At 35.1% G+C, this 24,417-nt stretch overlaps 2 protein-coding genes across 3 annotated transcripts in view; both read left to right on the top strand.

Annotated features, from left to right (window-relative positions):
- Positions 1–3,203: 3,203 nt before the first annotated feature.
- On the top strand, positions 3,204–10,596 carry LOC114363090 (adenosine 3'-phospho 5'-phosphosulfate transporter 1-like). The gene is made up of 5 exons (XM_028318714.1): positions 3,204–3,377; positions 4,318–4,428; positions 4,856–4,959; positions 6,546–6,739; positions 10,474–10,596. The coding sequence occupies exons 1-5, from the start codon at positions 3,355–3,357 to the stop codon at positions 10,594–10,596; spliced, it is 555 nt and encodes a 184-aa protein (XP_028174515.1). The 5' UTR covers positions 3,204–3,354.
- The window catches only part of LOC114363087 (Histone gene-specific Epigenetic Repressor in late S phase), a 251,710-nt gene continuing 237,380 nt past the window's right edge, over positions 10,088–24,417 (top strand). For both annotated transcript variants that reach the window (XM_028318709.1, XM_028318708.1), the window contains exon 1: positions 10,088–10,443. The gene's annotated coding sequence lies outside the window, so the exon portion shown is untranslated. The remainder of the gene's footprint in view (positions 10,444–24,417) is intronic.

Genomic DNA, 24,417 nt, shown 5'->3' with positions numbered 1-24,417 from the left:
GGCACTGGATGCAGACCTTCGAGCCTACCAACTGATCATTATGTAAATCATTGGGGGAGGTCTATGTTCAGCAGTGATGATGAGAGTTATCAGAGCTAGCTTACTATTACGTTCGGCATAGTATCTTTCTTTACATTATTCATTTATCAGTTGTCTGTTGGAGTCTCTTCTAGCAATGAAACGTTTTTGAAATTGGCCCGATCTGAAATTAATAGAACTCAGCACCAACTGGGACTCACCGTTTACTTAATAACTAGTCACTAAAGTCAAGAACTTTAGCCGATTTTTTATGAACTGTGTGTGTATGGGTTAAACAGATTTACTAAGTTGAGCTGTACTGTGGCATTGCGGCATATTTTGTGTAGGCGTTGACCGACAACTGTACTAAGGTAACGTAGAAATTAATTGAATGAATTGTTTGTGGAAGATCTAGCGCAGATAGGTGAAATTAAATTGGTTTCAGCAGACACGTGTAAGTAAGTACTTAGTGGTATCACTTTCCATGAGGGTTTGTTGGTGCCATCTCTATAGCATTTTATCCTCCTTTTAAGTTCAAACGCTGGTTGATACTTTTCATAGTATTTATTGAATAACTTGTACAACAATATTACTCATCAGTATTACACAATTACATTTCGGCAGAATAGTCCGTTCGACACGATAGTTCACCAACGACTGCCCGCCATTGACCACAAAATGCTAACGTGGTTTTCGCTACAGTGTGATCGGAAGCGGAAACCCCGGCGCATTTTGATATAAATTATTTCTTATTATAACAATGTTCTAAAAATATTGTAATAAATCATTATTTTAAATAAAATTGATATTAACATTTTACTGTTTTGATTTTAATTTATACAAGACTACAAATCACAACATGAGATCACAAACCGGAAGTGCAGTGTAAAATTATCATAATGAGACAATTAAATGGACACTGAAAGTTATTGCTTAGAAAACATTAATAATATTATTAGACAGTCTAACTCAAGTATATTATAATTATGTATAACCTAACAAGCATTGGTTAGGTACATTTTGGAAGTCATGATTGCTCTGCTCAAAATAACTAAAGCTAACTAGTTACCAAACTAGTGTATAATACATTTTCAGTAGTCAGAGTCATCCTGTAGTAAGCTAAAGGTCACGGGTTCGAATTACCTAACACCCGAAAGTTTTGTGTTTGCAATTCTAGTTAACATGCTTCTTCGTATGCTCAAAAATTTCGCTTTAAGTACGGAGTTAAATATACATTGTCTGGGGTGGTCTGGGCAAGACCTAGGTACTCAACTCTACATTTTTGTAAGAAGAAAAATAAAACCTTTTTAAAGCCGTCTATGTCCAACCTTTCACTCTTTTTCCTTTCCTGATTTTGACTGCCCAAACTTCAGTGTCATGTGAAATGTCACCAAACTACAACGAAATCAGGTTACAATTTTTCTCTCCGTAAAAATAGGAAAAGCATGTAAAATCAAAAAAATCGCACAAACTCGGAGCGGCGCGGGTAATCATGAAGCTGCTGCAAGCGGTGGTCGCGGTGCTGACTGTACTTCTGTTCTTGGTCAGGCAGAATGTCTTCGCAGGAGTATGTCCGGTTAGTCAGTTTTCTTTAGATAAAGGTGAAAAATATTTAAAAAGGCTCGGGACTATCCCACTCAGCTCTCATTTCCACTGCTGCAGCTCGCTTGGATCTTGGACTTGTATATCGCCAGGATTTAGAGTTCACGTCTCAGCCGTTAAGATCCAGTTTTCCCAGGGGAAAGTTTATGTAGCGTACAATAGAATAACTTCGTAAGATATATTGTTGGTCCTCACAATACTTCTTGGAAGCTACTGGATGCAAATAGCCCGTAGCTTAGCCACATAGGTATGACCTAAAATAATTTCTAGTATAGTGGGATTCCCATCAGCAAGAGATGATGTCTATAATTTGGATTCTTTTGAGAATTACATCATTGGATTGTGTTTACAGGACTGTTCAAAGACACTTCCATCACAAAAATGATATTAGCCTGCTTCCTAATGTGGGCAGTTGGGCACTAACAACTCTCTGAGCATTATGTTTATTTATGTTTGCTTTACTTTCCTATTCATCTCCAGGTAAAGACGCAAGCCCTGGCCGGCTACTGCGACTCCTTCTACCACGATGTGTCATCCGCCTCGGCCCACTCGTCTCGAATGGTCTGCGCTCGCGCACGTTCGCATACCGCCAACCTGTCGCTGCCTAAACACAAGAAGGACCCCAAGATTCGCGTGGATAATGAGGATATAGATTACCCGCCCGTGGAGTAATCGTGTAGTGTTGTACTGTAACATGACAATAAAAACTGCAAAACAATAACACGTACATTTGGCTTTTATTTTCGACAGCAGCTTGCTGTTGGTAGGTGAGGAAAGGTAGTGTGCTATCTAAACGAATTGGAGTGGAAATAAAAATCCACTCTTCCCACCCAGCTCACCCAGGTAGGATGGCCAGGTGGGATAAGTAGGTGGAATAGGGGATTTCAAGGACCTATTTTTCTAGACATAAAGATGAAAAAATAAGTTTTTATAAGATAATCGATCATCAAAAACCTTTATTAGTGCTATCAAAAATAAAATTACGAAATACTACGACGGTTGCCTTGTTGGTGATGTATAACTGCGCCTTCTTGTCGCGGGAACCATGAGGTATCGGACGTTCTTCTTGTAATATGGACAGGCAGGTTCGTCACAGCCCAACACTTCAGCTTCGTGAACACCATGCCCTCCTCTTTGCAGCAATTCATCGCCCAGCAACAGTCTTCTAGCACAAGCCAAGAAGCAAGGTCCACAAACAGCGACCGCGCACAAAGCAGCCAAAAATTCTAGCAAAAACATTACCGCCTCATACCACATTGTCACCGCTTTGAGCCCAGATTCTAAATTCCATGAGCATCTGTTTGGGAACCAATTTTATGTCGATACTTCACGATATTTGGGGTTTATGTAGATTTTTAGAAAATAATTGGCGTAAACATGGGCGTGTAAAAATACACTTTACAAAATCATTGACTGGTTTATGACACTTGTTTGTCACAAAAACAGCAAGCAACATCAAAATACCCACAAAAAGAGTTTGTGTTAGGGCTTCTTTCACTTTCATTGATGAATCAAAAGCGTGGAGAACGGAACGCATGTAATGTCAATGTCAAAGTCATGGGGCTTTTGACAGATGACAACAATGACAGTTCATGTTCATCGACATTTCATTTTCTCTTCAGAATTTCAGTGATTTTGATCTGTTTTAGGAAGAAATGTTGAGTTAAAATTATTCACGAATATACATATCAAGAGAGAAACTTTAGTTTCTAAGTGGATTAACATAATTTCAAGATGCGCTCGAAGATAATTATCGCGTAAGTTGTCTTGACAAAAACAGTAGGTAATATTCAATTGATATTTTTTGTCTAATAGTTCTCTACATGCTAGAAAAACTTGTAGTCAGCAGAAAATGCATACGTACTGTTAATCGGTACTCAAACCGTGCAGTCAGGTTATATGCATTAATTTTTATGATTCTAATCTAAGTCAGGATACTTCAAAACACACACTTAAACTATTATTTTCAATTATAGGCTTAAATTCAAGAATTGGTAAGTTTTAAAATTATTATATGAGTGACCTTTTTTCCTGTTTTAGACATGTGCATTGGGCAAAGAACTAGTTATTTCACATTATGTGATTTTATCCGAGCTTAATAAAATGGTGATGTCTGACATAAATTAGCAAAAATGAAAGTTTATGAATCAAATATTAGATTAAAACATTCACATAATATTCAGGTGTAGCTTATTTATTTAATTATTGGTGTAAGTCCATATTGTTTTGCAATTAAAAAGTTTTAATTTATCAACATGCTGCTATTTGTCATTACCAACTAAATCATAACATTGGTGAAGGAAGCTTTTAATGCTCATATAATTTATTTTCGTTGCCTGAAAAAAAATCTATCTAGTTTAAAAAAAATTACATTAATTTTCCCATTTCGCAATATTCCAAATTAGCAAACTGGTAGTAGTCAGTATCTAATTAACTCTCTTAATGAATTTCCTTTCTCCATAATTAAGTAAGTAAGTAATTAATGCTGAGTGTATAAGACTTTTTACAGTACACCATTTGGAAATAATGTAGGTAATTTTAATCTGTTTTATTTAATCATATCATTTTATAATATTGAGAATAAGACCTTTAACATTTGAATGGCAAAATCTGAACAAGAAAATTCATAATAGAGTTTAACTCATAAATGTTTTATTGATTAAAATTTAATTAAGTATTTAATCTACACACCCACAGGAGCGTAATCCTAGCTTGTATATTGACAACATGGCTGTTTGCGCGACTCTACCAGGAGTTAATGACTGCGTACGAACAGTCCGGCAGTCTGATGGAAGTCGAATATTCTTGGTAAGTCGGAAACTATTATTATTCAGAGCATGCATAGAAGATTTTACGTATATATGTTAAAGATATAGAGAAGATGAACTCTTTTGTTCTGTCACTGATAAAAAATTAATGTGTTTATGTTTGTTTTGACATTCTTGAGTGGCGACCACAGGTAGGAAAACATATTGTACACACACATTCCACTAGGTGGACTGACGATCTGGTAAAGGACGTGGGTAGTACCTAGATGTGAGCCTATGCAGGACCAGTCATTGAGATAATCCTTGGGGGAGCATCAAGCTGTGGATATTATTTTCCTGAATGAATAATGTAATTGTTATTATGTCAAATTGTCAACAAAGTTGTGTAATTTTATTGCACATAAACATTTTACATTTCTTTTTACTATTGTATGATTGACTAAAGCAGTATAATTGTTTTATTACAGGCTCTTCCGTCTTCTCCTGAACATCGGTGGTTATGCGACAGTCCTACTGCCCGGTTTCATCCTATACAAATACCTCGATAGGTCTAATTACTTCGATAAAATAGGTAAGTTGATTACACTCCATTGTATTTTTAATGAGCACTTTTTACGACAGCTGAAACTAATCTGTGACGTAATTTGTCCACTGATTATACCCATAGTAGACAGAAGGTAACAGAGTATTTTAAACTCTAATTTCACATGCACACAGGCACAATTGCCTCATCAAATTGGAACATTCACACTCATTAAGGCTTATCTATTCTATGCTCCCAACTAAAGTTAACTCTAAGGACAGTTAGTTAATCTTCGAAACACCTAAATAGAAATTCTAGGTCTATAATTAACACACAATATTAATTCACAAAAAAACATTTGGCGCGACTTCGCAAAACTTAGCAGGCGCAGACCACCGACCGTTGTTGACCGATAGTTGGGTCCGATTTTAATTTGTAGGAAGAATCGGCCGATACTAAGTCGGTGTAATGTGCGCACTTCCATACATGTCCAATTGTCCATACTGATTAACTGCCCGACTAAACTATCGGCCGACAAAAAATCGGTGGTCTGCGCATAGGCTTATACCTATTAAGAGTAATCTGAAAAATCTAGGCAGTTATCACTTGCCGAGAGTGATATCGACAAATATATCATTTACGAAATAGGTAGATATTTATCGGAAACTAAGATTGATGTAGTGTTAGAATAAACATTTTTCAGTTTGGTAAGACCCATACAAGACTGTCGTTCGGTATACGACAAGTACATTCGATAACGGAATTTTATGATTTTCTTTCATGTGACGTTGAAAGTGTGTTGATATTGCGTATGGTTTCCAATTTTTAATTTGCATTTATACGCATGCACATGTATACTGTTGTACACACAAACACTCGACACAGATGGTACTACAGCATATTATTGACTGTACTACTATACTGAATCAACCTTGAAATGACAAATTAACACCATCATTCATTTCGAACCTACATTTGCTTTAACGAAGATAATCTGCGTGGATTTCAGCCTATAACAAACATTCTTATCACCCGCGTCACTCGATTGCCATTAAGATCAAAAGCAATTAATTGATAATCACGAGTTACTATCGATTTTTATATCGTTAAAATTATTTCTTATGCCTACAAGAAAACTCATCCTATATTTCATTTTCCAATCGTTTATTTTCTTGGGCATTTTAATTTTGTTATAAAATAGATTGCTTGGCTTCTCCAAGAGTCAATCAAGCTAATCTATCTCTATATCAAAATTCTTCAAAATTACATAATTCAGTTTTAAGCGTGAAAAGACGTAGCAGAATTAGAGCTACTTTCACATGTGATGAGGGCTATCTTTTTATACCTAACAATTAGCACCACTGGCAATTAAAATGACCCTACTCTATAGTGGCGACACACACGACACACTCACCAGGAGTCCAGATGTGATGTCCTACCGCTTCAACGCTCACTAGTTGGCGCCATTATCTCTGCCTTGCAAGTGTCACTGACCTTGCTCTACAGACACTGGCGTCAACCTGTGAGCGCTAAAACGATAGACCTCATTTGTATGGTTGTTCCAAACTTAAAATATCTCATCACATATTATAAAATGGTAAATAAGAAAATAACTACTGTATTTTTCGTTGCAGGAAACTCCACCCATCTCTCACGCATACTGCACGCGTGTTTCGGCGAGCCGACCGAGCGGTTGCCGGAATCCATAAAGCCTACCAAGGTCGAAGAGAGCACCACCAGGGAAGGCGTGGAGCTGGCCTTCTGTTTCACTGGGCTCATGGGGGCTTATTTGGTGTGGGGACTGTTGCAGGAGAAGATTATGACTCAGGTAAGACCAGACTAAACATTTTTGTTGCAAAATAGCAACTATTACAACTGAATAAGATGACACAGTGTTTAACTTGACCTATGGGTCTTCTAAAAACTGCAGTAATCTTCTTCTTCTCTTTATCAAAATCAAAAATATTAATTCAATTTAGACCACAAGTGGCACTTATGAACGTCAAAATATAGTAAATAATAAAAAAAGAAAAGGCAGCCCTTATGGGGCACTTTACATGTCTCCTTATCTTTTGGGCCCTACCAGCGCTATCTTCTTTACTATGGGTATATGGTGTCATGGGACACCTATACCCATAGTAAAGAAGATAGCGATATGATTATATACAGTGTGAGTCACGTTAAAATGTACATATGAAAATAAATGAAACTAGACCTATTTTTATCGACAAAAAAGAGGTCAAAAAATTTTTGAGATTTTTTTTTAATTTTTTATAGAATTTTTTTTCTTCCAATTACTTATTGTAAAGAAAACGTAATAACTTTTAAATTAAGAGGTATATCCTGATAAAATAAAAACAGTAATAATGCTAAATAATAGGCGATACTAAAAAAATACATAAAATACACAAAAAAGGCCAACAAATAATAAAAAATGATACTTTTTGAAAAAAATCTGCTTTTAAATTCGTGTTTTTTTGGTTATTTGATAAATTTCTCAAAAAAATGCCCCTATAACCGGTGGTTTTTACTACTTTGTATTATTTTCTATCATATTACCTTCGTAAAACCAAAAATCGCATGCCTCTATCCCTATCACAACATTTGCAATGATCGTTTGAACTAAGCCTCTCCGGGCGCGCTATTCAACGCTTCGTTAACAACGAAACTGAAAATGGCTCTAGATTTGTAATTTAGATAAAGACAAGTTCAATTTCAAATAAAAACAAAAGATTTCAAAGTATAATAAGCATTTTAGTTAAAATTAAAATTTTCTCTACCTGCAGCGGAGAATAATGTTGTGGCAGGCCTTTGTTCAAACGCTCATAGCAAATGTTGTGATAGGGATAGAGACATGCGATTTTTGGTTTTACAAAGATAATACGATAGAGAATAATACAAAGTAATAAAAACCACCTGTTATAGGGGCATTTTTTGGAGAAATTTATCAAATAACCCAAAAAACACGAATTCAAAAGCAGTTTATTTTCAAAAAGTATCATTTTTTATTATTTGTTGGCCTTTTTTGTGTATTTTATGTATTTTTTTAGTATCGCCTGTTATTTAGCATTATTACTGTTTTTATTTTATCAGGATATACCGCTTAGTTTAAAAGTTATTACGTTTTCTTTACAACAAGTAATTGGAAGAAAAAAAATTCTATAGAAAAATAAAAAAAAATCTCAAAAATTTTTTGACCTCTTTTTTGTCGATAAAAATAGGTCTAGTTTCATCTATTTTCATATGTACACTTTAACGTGACTCACACTGTATATAATATGATATATACAGGGTGTCCCGTAATGTAACGTCAAGCCGGAACTGGGTGTTGAGGCAAGTTGTGCTGGTTATCAGAAAAATATAAAAAAAAAATCTATGTGGCATATTTTAAAAATAATAGGCACTTAAAAAAAATCCAAAAATTCTACTCCANTCTGTTCCATTAGATCATCACATCTTAATAAACACAAACAGTTTGGTACATGTCTAAAGTTACTGGCAAACGCTGGGTTTCAACACAAGAATAAACAATCTATAAACACAAAATGATTGTAACAAGCAGTACTAACTTTCAAAAAATCCAGCACAAGTNGTAAGACGAAATGCGATGAGTATTCGCACTGGTAGGTACAGTCAATCTGGATTAACTAACTATGGTATAAAATTGGCTCAAAATATAAAATTAAATATTAATTGCACTTTTTCGCTTTGATTCTTTGTGAACGAGTCTAAGATACAAAGCTTATTTGATAACTAGCTGTGCCCGCGACGTTGTACGCGTGAAAATAATTTGATTAACAATATTTCAGACAGACTCTTTCTTTTCTTCTTTCAAATTAGCAATTACTATATTTTGAGCTAATGGTATACTGATGGCCAAAGTTATCCAGATTGACTGTACTTGCACAGTGGTCATAAAACTAATGCACATTTAGGCCAACCGCAATCAATGTTATCCAACCTTACGCGTTTGATTTAATGTTTCAATCCGTAACTGGCGTATGATTGCGGTGGTGGACCCGTCACATTATTTGGGCAATAATCGTTTGATACGATGGCAAATTTAGGGTAAGTACGCAACTACGCAACTACTTTTATGTGGCAGACTCCGATGCTTTGATGGGCTGTGGTTGCCGCAATGTTTATGACTGTTTTTATTTTGCACAGTGGTTAACTGACCAATCTAATGATGGAATAATTTAGAATTGAGATTAGGCATTTATGTATACTATATTTATAAATACTATACCCGTTGTAAGAATCTTAAAAAATATTTAGCTGTTAATATTATTTGGACACTAATTTACTTAATTATGCTTAAATACTTAATTATAAGCATATCACCACTCGAGAATAAAATCTCATTAATTTTAAACGATCTTTAGAAATTGAGACTATAATCATTTTTGAGTGTTTAAAGTCAAGCCATTGACTCTACATTGAATTAATTATCAAATACCTTTTCAATTTAAACTTCAATCAAAGGTATTAGAAGAAATAAATATTGATTCATTAATCTGTCTCAATCTTGACTCTCTAAGCGCGAAATCCTAATTGAAATGTACGTCAGATAATTATCTAATGGTTCATGAATTAATTACCCAACGAACGAAGGAAGCAAGCTAAGTATACTCAATTTATTAAGTATCACGGCTAAATGTGGTTAAATTATGCGTTGTTATAATACTTTTGGCTAAATAAAGTCATTGAGCACAATTTTTGTTAAAAGCCGTAATAAATTGGGGCGTCTTAATTAGATAAAGCTCGGCAAAGCGCGTGGCATTGAACGTATTAACACACTGTATATAACCATAAATACCTCAGTTATTTACATAATGTAACACACCACAACGCTATCTATCGGCCACCAGTTGCATTAGTTCCTGATAAGCAGACTCTACACGGCGCGAGTTCTCTACATAAAAACTTTTTAGGCGAAATATAAAAAGACCACACAATTTCAATGAAAAGTTATGAGGAATTTTATTTGTACATATGTAGTAGAAGATTTAATTCATAAATTTTCAAGTTTATGATTAAAATTCAGGCAGAAAACGTATTTAATATAGTTCGGCTACGAATTGTAGAGCAAGTTAGTTTCGAGCTCGACCGGTAGATGCGCCACTGTGCGCTGGCACGGCGAGATTCAATATGGCGGCCCCATTCGCCTCTGGAACAGGGCGGGGAGAACAGTTGCCGAATCGACACTACAATACTTACGCGTATTTTTGTCGAAACCGTCGTGTTCGTGACTCGGACGCGGGTGATATTGCGAAATTATTGTGTGTTTCTGTGTTCGTTTATGTTGTCTGTGTTATTATTTGTGCATAATGGTGATTTAGTGGTGAAAAACGTGAAAGGACTTTAGGGTAACAATGTCTAGCAGTTGACATGTTTATCTGTGTCGTGTGTGAAGATTTTCCCTTCGCGTGAGGAGGTGCGGTGTCATAGTGTGCGGCGCGCGCTGGTGTGCGTGCCGCGGTCGTGGATACACGGGACCCAATGATGGATTGCATTTTCATGGATGTATAGGTAAAAATCACTTGTCAATTTTTATTCCAGCTTACGTGTGTGGGCCACTATGTGCCTTCGGACGTGGCTCGGGCGCGCTCGCTTTGTTTAAAACCTTCTTTCAGATTTAAGAGTGCAAGTCCGCTTTTGGACGGTATAAGGATGTATCCTTGAATCGATAGGATAACGTGAGCCGACCAAACCGCGAGGTTTCCATTTTTCTAGTTTCCTTATCTTAAAGAATGAGGTTGGTCGAACCTTGAATGGTTCTTACGAAATATTTTCCTCCGCGCTTCATTGTGTAATGTGCGGTCTAAATGTTGATGTTTTTATTCCATTTATCTGGAGTTGTATGCAGATTACAAAAAACACGATATTAAATTTAGGAGATTAAATTCTAATTGGTTTCTTATAAAGTCTTATAAGTTCATTGTTAGAAACTCTATTAGAACATAAAAAATACATAGCAGTTCCAAGACACAAAGCTTTACATCAAAACGATTCACACGCACGCACAAAGTCACGCTTATACCATTGAATCTTAATTCATTACATTCATGCGGAGTCGCGCGAGAATATGGTTCCCCTCGCTCTGTTCGCTGCTTCTGGTTATCAGCTTACAAAATGTTTGAAGTTGTCCCTTTCGGGCTCCACCAATCTGCGTACTTGCGTCCTTGTCGGGCGCATATTGCGCGTTTTTCTTCTTTTGCCGCGTCATATGCCAGTGTTGAAGCATGAGCGTAGTTTGGAGAGTTCGTGAAAGTGTACAGACGATCTTAGGTGACCAAATTGGTGAGATTGAGCAGAGTTTGCGGATTGATTGGAGGTCCTTTGTTTGAGGGTCGAGGTTGTATTAATAAGAGGGTACCTGTGGGGACTGCGCATCCAGTCGGCGCAGTTGGGAGTTCGGTGGGCGTCGCGACGCACGTGGCTGCCCGATGGGCAATTTGCCGCGATTCCATTGTTTCGGCAAGTGGTCCAAACGGAGACAGATGGGATTGAACCCTTCACGGTTATTAAGTTTCTGTTAGTTGGATTCAGTGCTGTCAATACCATTAACTTTGAACCTTATAGGATTAGGCAATGTGCTATAGAGATGTAGTAAAGTAGTAGCTTTGTAGTTTAAGTGATTTTGTGAATTTTATTGTTGACACACATTTTGGATTTTGTCATCTGGTTTGAGTAGGTAAGTAAATTTGACAATTTTTTAACCCATTCTCAGAATCTGTAAAAAAAGCCGCACTTGCTTAGAAAGTTGAAATTTATTCACAAGGAATATTTCCAGTTGAAAACAAAATGTATCGTTTGTACTCCGATAAAGAATATTAGCATTTAGAGCGCAAGTCATAAACACTAGATTTGTACAATTCAGCATAAGGGTGTCTGAGTAATATCACTAGAGAATATTGTCATTCATGGGTCTGAACTCATTATGCAAAACAAAACGCGGAATTATGCAGATGATAACAATAATGACTCCAAATTTATTCCAAGTAAGTAATATCATCTCGCTGTATACGCCAGAAAGGGAGACATTGAATATTCGCCCAAGAAAGAAGGAAAGAGTAACAATGAAACGATTTACAATTTACAACTTCCAAAACATAACTTTCGGAAAATTTTCTCCACAACTTCAAACGGCAACGACATTTCCTTCCAATTCACATCACGGCTATCAGATTGGGACTATAATATTAGCAATATTTACGTTTCCAAGACATTGACACAAGCAAACTGAATCATAAAAGTTGGATCAAACGATCACTTCGAACGATAAACAAAAGAGACAAATTAAATGTGGATTCTTTATTACCTCAGATAAGATCTTTGTTGAAATATGAACGTCTTTCGCAGTAAAGAGATTGGCCATCGATCTGCTTACAGAGCTTTAGTTATAATAAAATATATTGTAATGGGCTTTCATTTCAATCTTTACAGAAGTTAAAATATTCTCCTCTTGACAAAAAACGTTAAACAAACATAGAAATAGGTATAATAGTTTCAGATAGAGTATAATTTTAAGTGCACAATTTCAATACGGATCAGATTGAAATTAAATAACCCGTTCAGTGTCAGGATGTTAATAATTTGCCGGGTCTATTTCAGCCAATCTATTGTGATATAGCGAATCCAGTGCTTCGGTGATTACCTACGCTAATTACAATATTGTTAGCTCTACACTGTTGTTGACAGGTATAATAAAGTTAATTAATCAGAGCAATGCTTTTAATATCCCGGCACATGTTACGGTAATCCGTTTGTATTCCACTAATGCCTACATGGTATACGTGCTGGCGTTTATTATTGTTGTCATCCTCGGCTTTGCCTTATTAAACATCGAATTAATGGCGCTCATCTGCCTACATTTCTCACTTAGCGTTTCAGTTTACGGCACCTTTTTCTTTTCCTGAAAGATGTTCCGTTTCTTTGTTAAATTCTTAATGGGCTTGTTCTGTTTTAGTGTTTGTTTTTATTTTTAAAACATAAGCATTTGATAATATTATTCTTTGGGCAATGCTCCTTTTCCGTTTTATTTTGGCACACATTACCTCTTTCCATTTAACAGTTATCGTTTTTATTTTCATAACTAAGATTAATTCTACGGTATTTGTTGCACACTGAGGTAACAAATCTTGTGTCAGATCAATTAGCAGCCAATTATAGATTTAAAATATGACACACTTTAAATACGCATGCTGGTGTTGCATCGTGGGTAATTAAAATCTTTATTACGCTACGCTGCTTATCTTCCTTTTTACCACTTCAAAGATCCGAAGTCGTATTTACCAGATTAATGAACGATGATATTTATCAGGCAATACATTATCTTTACGTTAATGTGTCAGGTTCATATCAATTCTGTTGACATAACATAAACAAATAAAATCTTCCAACTATCAATCAACCAATTACGAAGTTTCTAACTAAGCAGAGCTTGAATGTGGCAAATTACGGGTAAACAAACATACTTTAATATGCTTGTACGACATATTGACAGACGACAACACAAAAGTAAATACTGTATCAACTGCGATTGTTGGCACACAAATTTACTTTCTGCATTGTATACTTACTGCATACATAAACTAAATCACTACTCCATTTTTGCCAAAGTTGCCGAGAATATAGAAGTATAATATTTATCTGCTTAGAAAAGATTAACTGCATTTTTCACCGAACTTCCTTCAGCATCATCCGTTACCCCAAAGCAGCTGTATTTATTACTTTCAATCCGAAACCTTTAATAAATTGCCGCCTCGATATTTCACGAGGTAATAATTTCTTGCTTCGGATATATCATTTACGGCGAACAATCGATTATCCTGTAAACGAATAGCGAATAGAAATGTATCCATACGTTTAAGGATCGAGATTGCATTCCTTCGTGTGATTGTAGTGAATGGAATGATAATGAATTCATTGGTGATACGAGTACGAGCAGGTGCTACCATGTCTGTCGTTGTGGTTTCTTTTCCCTCATTTCTAATGTTTGAGTTATTGACTTGTTATATCCGTCTGCATTAATTATGACTGTGAAAATATTTTAAACCTAATGCTTTTCTGTACAAGCTTTATTCAACTTTAATCACGATTAACTTTTTCAAGTATGTATAATTAATATTTTTTGTCGCATCAATGACATTTACTGACAGTGACCTAAATCTTGAAAATTCATTATTCTTCTACGAATAACGTAGGCATTTGCCTTTTTGCCTAAGTGCAAAGCACACACCCCTGATTTCGTGTACAAACTTTATTTTAGCCAATTTCAAATTCAATAATTTTCTTTAACGTTCCAGACGTACCATTTCAGATTCATTTGTAATTCTATGTTAGGTCATTTGTTCTAAAGTTTATTGTTTCATTTTTCTTGGCCAATATTGTTGTATCTCAAGCGCAGAGGCCGTTAAAATATTGTTATAATATTACTTCTAAGGTTAATATTATACTTGTTCTAGTAGGTACTATTATTTATTCTGTAGTTCTACTGCTAGTTTCAAGCGCAGTGCACCTGGAGCACGTCAAAGTTTTAAAAACTCCCCATAATTAATATCGCTGATCGCTGTAAACCAATTAGTTTCGTCATATTTATGGTACAAAAATGTATTGTTTCTTTGTTGTTCTTGTTAATCTTAGATAATATAAAATAAATCTTTTGTCTCTTAACTACCCAATTATGGGTTCTAAAATGAGATAATTAAGATTACAAAACCTCCAAAAGATATATTCAAATTGTTTAACTAAAGTATAATAATGTAGTAGCCAGCTATACTATAGTAGGTACCTACTTTGCAATCAAAAATAATTACCTACATACCTTTCATTCTTTAAGATGAAGCCTAGACTGTAAACTGTTTGTATTACCTATTACAAATAAATACAGTGTGAGTCACGTTAAAGTGCACATATGAAAATAGATGAAACTAGACCTATTTTTATCGACAAAAAAGAGGTCAAAAAATTTTTGAGATTTTTTTTTTATTTTTTATAGAAGTTTTTTTCTTCCAATTACTTATTGTAAAGAAAACGTCATAACATTAAGCGGGTGTCGTAAGAGGCGACTTAGGGACTACACAAAAACAGAGAATGGGCAGCAGCGCTCTCTGAAAAACATCAATCTTTTAAACTGCGATCTCCAACCCGCCTGCCAAGCGTGGAGATTATGGCAAATCCCTCCACCATAGTGGAGGAGGCTCATAGTCCAGCAGTGGACTGTAAAGGGCTGTTGATGATGATGATGATGTATTATTTTCTATCGTATTACCTTCGTAAAACCAGAAATCGCATGGGTCTATCCCTATCACAACGTTTGCAATGATCGTTTGAACTAAGCCTCTCCGGGCGCGCCATTCAACGCTTCGTTAACAACGAAACTGAAAATGGCTCTACATTTGTAATTTTGATAAAGACAAGTTAGATTTCAATTAAAAACAAAAGATTTCGAAGTAAAATAATCATTTTAGTTAAAATTAAAATTGTCTCTACCTGTAGCGGAGAATAATGTTGTGGCAGACCTTTTTTCAAACGATGATAGCAAATGATAGAGATAAAGATAGAGACATGAGATTTTTGGTTTTACAAAGGTAATACAATAGAGAATATTACAAAGTAATAAAAACCACCTGTTATAGGGGCATTTTTTGGAGAAATTTATCAAATAACCAAAAAAACACGAATTTAAAAGCAGATTTTTTTCAAAAAGTGTCATTTTTTATTATTTGATGGCATTTTTTGTGTATTTTATGTATTTTTTTAGTATTGCCTGTTATTTAGTATTATTACTGTTTTTATTTTATCAGGATATACCGCTTAGTTTAAAAGTTATTACGTTTTCTTTACAATAAGTAATTGGAAGAAAAAAAATTCTATAAAAAGTTAAAAAAAAATCTCAAAAAAATTTTGACCTTTTTTTGTCGATAAAAATAGGTCTAGTTTCATCTATTTTCATATGTACACTTTAACGTGACTCACACTGTATATAACAGCTAAATTCTATTTTATAGCGATTGTCCATTTATATTAAAGGCACTTTTAACAATTATTTTACAAGGAGTCTAGATTTTGTAAACAGCCTCTGCATTCCAGTACTGAGTAATTGAATATGAAAAATGTACTGTGAAATAGTTCATTTTCGTTCCAACGTAAATTATTTATTGCTCACCCAATAATACAATTTATAAAACTCGTTTCACGAATTGTTCGTTGGCGCTTGTTTGGTGTCTGGTTTTGTTGCGTGATATTCCTGCATTACTTGAATTTAATAGATTGCCATTCAGTTGTAGCAGTCTAAAAGTTAACTAATTCAAAAACAATATTAAAACAAAAGTTGGTCCAACATTTAAGCTATCAAGCATTTAGTATCTAAGAACAACAACCTCGTAGCATGCAGATCGTAAGTTTATTTTTAGAAATTCTATTGATTAATTGAGAGCTTTTATTCGACTTAAAATACGAAGAAAGTATTATATGTATAAGTTTGACTGTAGACCAATTAAATTCCAATTCCCAGCACTATTCCCGGTGACACCAGCACAGTTTTTATTTTTTCAATAGTTGAGAACTCTACTCCGAAGTGCACGTCAGTTGAAACGTGGTTGAAACGTTTCTATTGTTTTTGTCAATCAGAATGCCTGCCCGGGACTGATAGCCGTTTTGTTTGCCAAACAGGTTACATAGCCCGAGGCTTACGCGCTCGCTACGTCAGTTTTGTAACATATTGTTTTAGCTGACGAGGAGTCTTTGGGACAACAGCCCTTGAATGGGGCAGTTTTTCTGTGTCCTGATTTTCCTATAAAAGGAGACAGTGTTCTGTAGCATTTGTTTATTTTGTAACACTTTTTTCATATAAAGTTAAGTTTAAGCACTCTACATTATATCTTGTTTGTCAACAAAATATCATAAAGTAATATTAAGTGGGTATTTTCCAGAAGCTTTCATAAAATAAAATTTAATATCTTTTTCAAATAATCTCACTCAAAGTCCATGAAAAATCTTTTGAAGATGTATTTACTAAAACGCCGTAAATATTTTCCCTTGCGTTAAGTAAATATAATCCCATATAAATAAAATGTAACATTTTGCGAGACGACAGTTTTCAGTATCATGTTTCACTAACAGCGTCACAAACATAAAAAGTTGTACAGATTAGATACAGAGTTAAGCTCTCTGATATGAATTTCTTACCTAAGTCTATATCAATCTGGGCAAGAATTAATTTAACTAGATAAAGAATATCGGGCTCCCCTGAGAACTGCAATGCGGGTGCATAATCAGGTCATAGTGGTGTATAATATACACTGCTCTTGCCCAAATGGATAACGAACTTAAAATTATGTTATGTAAGACTAACCTTTTTACACTATAAATGATTAGTTAAACTGGATACACGGTCAGTTAAACTGACGTAGATCGTAGAAATTAATTGTACTCTGTCAGTTTTTTGGAGTATGTTAGAGTTCAACTGATCAGTTTAACTGACCGTGAATGTAGAGCTTTACACTCTATCTCATTCCAATGTGATTATGAAGCCTGCGGGTACTTTTAATTTATATATTTATAGAATTGAGTAGCAAAAAGTCCTATGAGAAGACAGATGTAGTCAATAAACTTCCACGATCCGAAGCAACCACAACAATGAACATTATTTCACAGGTGCTCTTATTAATCTCACAAATAGCTTCGGCTAATAGAATTTGCTATGAAAGCGATTTGCGGTTTATCGGCAATAGCATTAAAACGACCAGGGAACAAACAAGATTATGATCTAGCTCTACAGCGTTTTTATCGCCTCTACACTTTTATAAGTCTCTGCTTGGGGTGATAACAGTCCTTCGGCGCTTTTAAGCTCTTATTCACTTCTGTTGTGCGGACTATGACAAAACGGGGCAGATTTTTTAAGTGGGACCTAATATTAATACAGATGTACAATGTCAGTTGATTAGGATAACAATGACCGATTCAATGCCTACGTAATTACTTTGTTCCTTGTAGGTATGCGTGTCACAAAATTTAAGAACTGTTCCAATTCTTCCAAATGTACTGAGAATAATAGTTAGATGTACTTACTACACATATTGCAGAAACCACAGTGCAGCTTGATGTGCCATCTGTACCGTATCAAAAACATTCAAACAAATATGATTATGATCTATTCCCACCGCGTTTATGTTTGCGTCGCGTCTTTACTTGCTCCATGTTGCCCCATTTTTACGAGTTGTTGAAAGCAAACCGACACGAAACAGAATGGAATTTGGGGGATATAAACATTTGAGTACCATTCAAACTTCATTCTGACTTTATACTCGGGCTATAAAATGAAACACTATCATAGCGCCCCCATTTTGGCCAAAAGTGTATTTTTAAGGGATAGTTGGAAATCATCAGGGTTGTAAAAGTTGTACTTTAATTGTTTTTATATGATTGTAAACAGAAACTAGGAATCACGGTCGAGTAGACCAAATGCAATTTGAGACATTTATTGATTGCAGAATCAAAGCAAGTTCCAAAACAAAGAAACGGAAAATTTCAATTATTGTAAAGTACCTACGTTTCTTGCCATTGCAAACCTATTAATATGTATAAAGTTAGGATGAAAGTATCAAAGAACTGTAATAATATGTTATTGAATCGAACTTAATAATTATACAGCAATGTTAATGAGGTCTCAGAAATAAATGCAATATGAAAGTGTTAGAGAAAATGGAGGTATTGGGCTTGGGTACGAAAACGAAAACTCAAGTACACGAGTCCAACTCAAGCATGACCGCTTTTTTGGATTTCCAAACCTAAACAAATTTTTGGCCATAGAAACTTACGTCACAATCTCATTAATAAGTAACTTAACATAAAAATAGCTGCTAATTCAATTGCACACTAATTTCACACCTCACGCGACGTTATAAAAGTAATAATAAATAACTCAGTAAATAAAAATACGATCAAGTCAACGTAATTGCGGTATTCAAATGGAAATCAAAGCAAATTCTAGAAATAGATTTCTAAAGGCGCCTTATGAATCAGAAAAGAAGATGTATGATTATTTGAAGATGGCCAATAAAGTAAATAAATAACTTACTTTTGCTTTGACTGGCTTAGGCTGATGATGCAGTAAATATACTTTGCTTCTGACAATATTAAGTTTTTTCATCTGAAACGTAAATGAAACGGTTTATTCATGAAACGAACAATAATAACAATAACAAAACCAAACATAAAACTGAAATGACAGGTGTGCTGTGAGATCTATCAACACACAGCTTGAACTACCTACTGAACGGACTGCGCTGAAATTTGGAACTCAGACAGTAATTTTGACGTTTACAGCCTTTAAAAAAGGATTTTCCTAAATTCACCCCATAAGGAGTTGAAAGTCTTGAAACATGGTCTTAAAGTTTCGTAACCTTTCAAAACTGCGAGCGCGATATTAATTTTGCATATAAAAAGCTTCGCCATTAAAACTTAGAAAAACACTGCAAATATAATGAAAAAGGCGATACTGTTGGCTCAAATAGAAGTTTGATCAGTTATGCCCAAGAAGAGAATTAACATAGTTCTGCCGCGATACTTGGCCGCACCGAGACCCCCCAAGTTGACAAACTTGCTTGAATACAAAGTACACCGTCTGTGTCACGGAGCTACGAAGTGCTTAAATAAATTGTAGAGCAGCTAAATTGGCTGAGTATCTGAACAAGCATTTGGTATTCCATAACTGGGATATTGCCATGATATTGTAAGTTGTTATACAATATCATGGCCAATTCCGACCAACATATTTTTGTGTGGTTCATTATCATCATCTCAGCCATAGGACGTCCACTGCTGAACATAGACCTCCCCCAATACTCACTTTCCATGTTGCTCGGTTGGTAGCGGCCTGCGTCCAGCTCCTTCCTGCTACTTTATGATGTCGTCGGTCCTCTTTGTGGGTGGCGTCCCGGTACGCGGCCTCCACCCCAGAACCTTACTGCTCCATCGGCCGTCAGTTCTGCGTACTATGTGCCCTGCCCATTGCCACTTCAGCTTGCTAATCCGTCGGGCTATGTCAGCGACTTTAGTTCTTTTACGGATCTCCTCATTTCTGATTCGATTTCTGTGGTTAACGTGAGAGAATATTCATTCAAATTCCACTATTTCCCTAGCTACAAGATACGTCGTCAGAATAGCATTTCTTGAGTCGACCGTACAAAGCAGTAACACCTAGCGCGATAACAACTTCTGACGTCACGCTACTCCAAACTCACAAGCTCCTTGTTTGCCGCAACTTGGCAATGGAATGTAAGTTTCAAACTAAATAAGAAGCATTTTTGAAATTGAAACGCAAGTCTTGTACAATTACTTTAAATGTGAAAGAATTACTTATTAAAAATTTTAGCGATATAGTCCAGTAGAATTAGCTTTTAAATCGGAAATAATTCCTACAAAAGATTTTATTGTTTTAATGGCTTCATTGGTTGCCCATTAAGACTCTCCTAAGTTTTCGACTTCGACGGAGTTGTGCTTAAGTGGTGGGGGCCCCCGAAAGAGGCATTTTTTCGGTTTTCCGGTTATACCGCGTAAAGGACTTACCCTATCAAAAAGTGGTCTTCATGACGNACATTAAGTATGTATCTAATTAATGCTTAATGCATGCAACTATGAATGAGCCTAGACTATATTTTCAGTAGGTAGGTATGCCTGTAATTGTAAAAATATAATTGTAAAAATGTAAAATAACCACGTGAATGTTTTATAATAACTTATCTTATTATAAGTATAGGTACTTTAAAACCAATTTAAAATATTATTTAGTAAGTATAAAACAAGGTTCCAGGGGTTAATTGTACCACGGGGTTGATTGTACCGCTACAATTGACCCCATGGAGACTGGTACAATTGTTCCAAGTAGGTAGTCAAGAGAACTTCACCTAAAATTCAGTCATTTTCACAGTGAATGCCAATAATTCGCTGTCAATACAAAGTTTAGAGCCTGGATAAACTATTGACAACAATACTTTGGTAACAAATAGCATATTAGGCAACTTATGGGCTCATATATTTGACATAAAAACTTACTGCGGCTGGGCAAAAAACAAAAATCCTTCCTGTACACCTTCGTTTCTCAGCACAAGCGCCGCCGACTGGTGAGCGGATGGAAACACAAAAAGCGCATATTTTGACGCTATGCACACAATCTAACGTCGCTTGTATGAAGAAATATCGCCGATGGTACTATTGACCCGTGGTACTATTGTACCCGGTCTCCCCTACCTACAAAAATTAAATTAAATTTCCATACTTTCCGATTTTCAAAATTAAAGAGCGGAAGAATGGGTCTGACTGAAGTAATTATAATATGAATATCAATGTAAATTTGTGCTTTATTATTTCAAATCAAAAATATTTTAGTGTAAGAGATTAGAATTAGAGACAGATTACGGAGTATGTTACGTTAAATCTAAGTCTAATGTAACTAAATTTAATCGTGTAACTATGTATGTAGCGTTTGTTATACGTGATGAACAGCAATTTTTGAAGTTTAACAAAAGAGACAAGTTAATTACACTAATATGAAATCACTTTTAACGTTGAAGACAAAGAAATAATGAAAATGCACTTTTGGCAAGACTTCAGCGTTCTATTATGAGGACTAATTATATTGAATGACTAATTTGGTCTCACAATAGCGAGTTTCTTAAACTTATCATCGAGATAAACACTTTATGCCACTTATCATTATCTAATGGATCCGTAGAGAAGTTTATTATTTGGCTAAGCAAATTATTTAACTGTGTTAATGTAAAGAAGTATTATTTATGGTGAAATTGAAACCATAACAAACTAAACAATTACAACCAGTCTTGTTAGCCGTTACCACAAAGTCTTAAAAGTTACCTTTTCTATTGTAATTTTTAGTTTATTAGTTCTATTCTACATATAAATAAAGAAGTAAAACTCCTGTTATCTTGAAATAGAGAAATACGGGTCTCAACGCGACGTTATTTATATGAGTTAGATGCTGTTATCTTGTTTTCAAATACGTAGAAAAAGCCTAGACTTTTGCGTATTCTATTTAATTACAAACATCATTCATGAATGTTTAATTACAGTAAACAATTTATAAGTCGATTGTATCTGAGATAAATTGATGAATAGATTTTATCTGAACAATTTAAGTTGGATTTTCACATGTCGGTTATCTCGACGATTTGAGTCAGATAAAATTAACAGGTTGATTTTATCTCGGTGATTTCAATCAGATAAATTCACTGGTATTATTTCAATAAAATAATTTTCATTCTTCCAACGTCGGTTAAATAGACGGTAAATAATGGCGCTTGCAACAGTGCCGAAATATCCGGAGGCTCGTAGAAAAAAGGAACATGGTAGCATTCCCGTCAATAATAATTATTGTAACGTTAGTAACCATGAAAGCTTAAAGGTGGGTTGCAACATCTTACTTTAACTATAACAAAAGTCAAAAATCTGTCAAACTCCATACAAAAAGCACCGGTTATCGTCATAGTTACGGTCAAAGTTAGGTAATGCAACTCAGCCTTAATCATTAAATAGCTATAATGAATACGACGCGTCAAGTGTACTATTAAGTTTTCTTGTTAACTCGTTAAACGTGCCTGCAAGAGCGGGCTGAATAAGTTATTGTTCGTTGTTCGAGGCAGGGCCCTCTTTTCTACTGGGCGAGAGCCCGCGTAAAGGGGGCCTAGACTGCTCTTAAAAATTCTGTGCAGCTGTTCCATTCTTTAATATGTTATTGATTGAATGACAAAATTATTGATTTGAGCTCTACAATGAGCGTAAGTTTTAAATACTAACCTAGAAATAATTTACAGTTATTTTTTCAAATCAGACTTAATAATAATAAGTTTAATCCGATGCCTTAGCCTAGGCGCAGACCACCCACTTTTAGTTGGCCGATAGTTGGATCGGGCTGTTCGTCAGTATGGACATGTATGAAAGTGCGCATATTACACCGATTTCAAATCGGCTAAATTCTTAATACAAATTAGAATCGGGCCCCAATATCAGCCAACTAAAAGCCGGTGATCTGCGTCTAGGCTTAAGGGCGGGCTTGATAACAGTTGGCATCAGGATTGGCCTTAAGTATAGCAATCTGTGCTACGTCGGTGTGGTGACGTAAAGGTTAAATTTCCCCACAGTTAGGGTGAGTGGGACGCATAAAGGCTTACTAAATGCTGCAGAGGGGCCCAGGACATCCATTAGGTTAAAGACGGCCCTGGAAAAGCGCGCTTAGCTGACCACGGGCTAGCTCCCACTTTGTATTGAATAGAAAATAAACTAAGCTTCATGCTAGGTTAGTAGTAGTTTCGCACGATTTTCCTTCGCACGAATGCGAATTCATGAGACACATTCGTGCGAAACTACTACTAACCCTTCATGCTTTGGCACGCAAATCTTATCTTCACTTAGGTATACTGAGTATTTTTTTATTTACTGCATCCACAAACAAAGATTATCTAGTTGTTTTTTGGCTTAATTAAGTAGATCCAATTGTGTAGGATTGAAGACAGTGATGCGGACTTTTTTCGTAGACTTCCAACTTGATCAATTCTAAGGTTTGGGTCAGATTTTAAATATAATTCGCATCATATAAGTATTGTTTTCATTTCGGAATGCCATAATACTTTAGGTATATCTACCATTATAATTAAGCTATCATTTCAATATTATGAAGTTGGTTCCGATATCACGTAAAATCACTTTCAATTTATTACATAACGAATTAAATGTTTCTGTCGATAAAACACGATTTATTTATTTATTTATTTATTTATTAACACCAACAAGACATACACCATTTTAGACAATATTATACATGCTTATACAGTGTGAGTCACGTTAAAGTGTACATATGAAAATAGATGAAACTAGACCTATTTATATCTACAAAAAAGAGGTCAAAAAATTTTTGGGATTTTTTTAAAAAATTTTATAGATTTTTTTTTCTTCCAATTACTTATTGTAAAGAAAACGTAATAACTTTTAAACTAAGCGGTATATCCTGATAAAGTAAAAACAGTAATAATGCTAAATAACAGGCAATATTAAAAAAATACAAAAAATACACAAAAAATGCCAAAAAATAATAAAAAATGTTACTTTTTGAAAAAAATTTGCTTAAAAATTCGTGTTTTTTTGGTTATTTGATAAATTTCTCCAAAAAATGCCCCTATAACAGGTGGTTTTTATTGTTTTGTATTATTCTCTATCGCATTACCTTTGTAAAACTNATATTGCTTGAAAATATATCCACATTAATCAGTTCGCTTGATGAGTCACTGAGCGAACCCATGTTGTTTGTGACATGTTTGTGTACTTTATTATAATTAGTCACTAGCCTATTAAGTGGTGCCTGGAGTCCCTGACGCGAAGATGAATTTCTCTGAACGAAGGGCATGTAAGAAGCTAGACGAATACCACGCGAGGGAGCACGAATATTGATCTGCAGAAGGTTAGGCGCATCAAGGACACCATTAACCA

The sequence above is a fragment of the Ostrinia furnacalis genome, unplaced genomic scaffold (genome assembly GCF_004193835.3).
Source record: "Ostrinia furnacalis isolate ACB-3 unplaced genomic scaffold, ASM419383v2 OfSCF7012, whole genome shotgun sequence".
Classification (NCBI taxonomy): Eukaryota; Metazoa; Arthropoda; class Insecta; order Lepidoptera; family Crambidae; genus Ostrinia; species Ostrinia furnacalis.
This window is presented reverse-complemented; position numbering and strand designations above follow the sequence as displayed.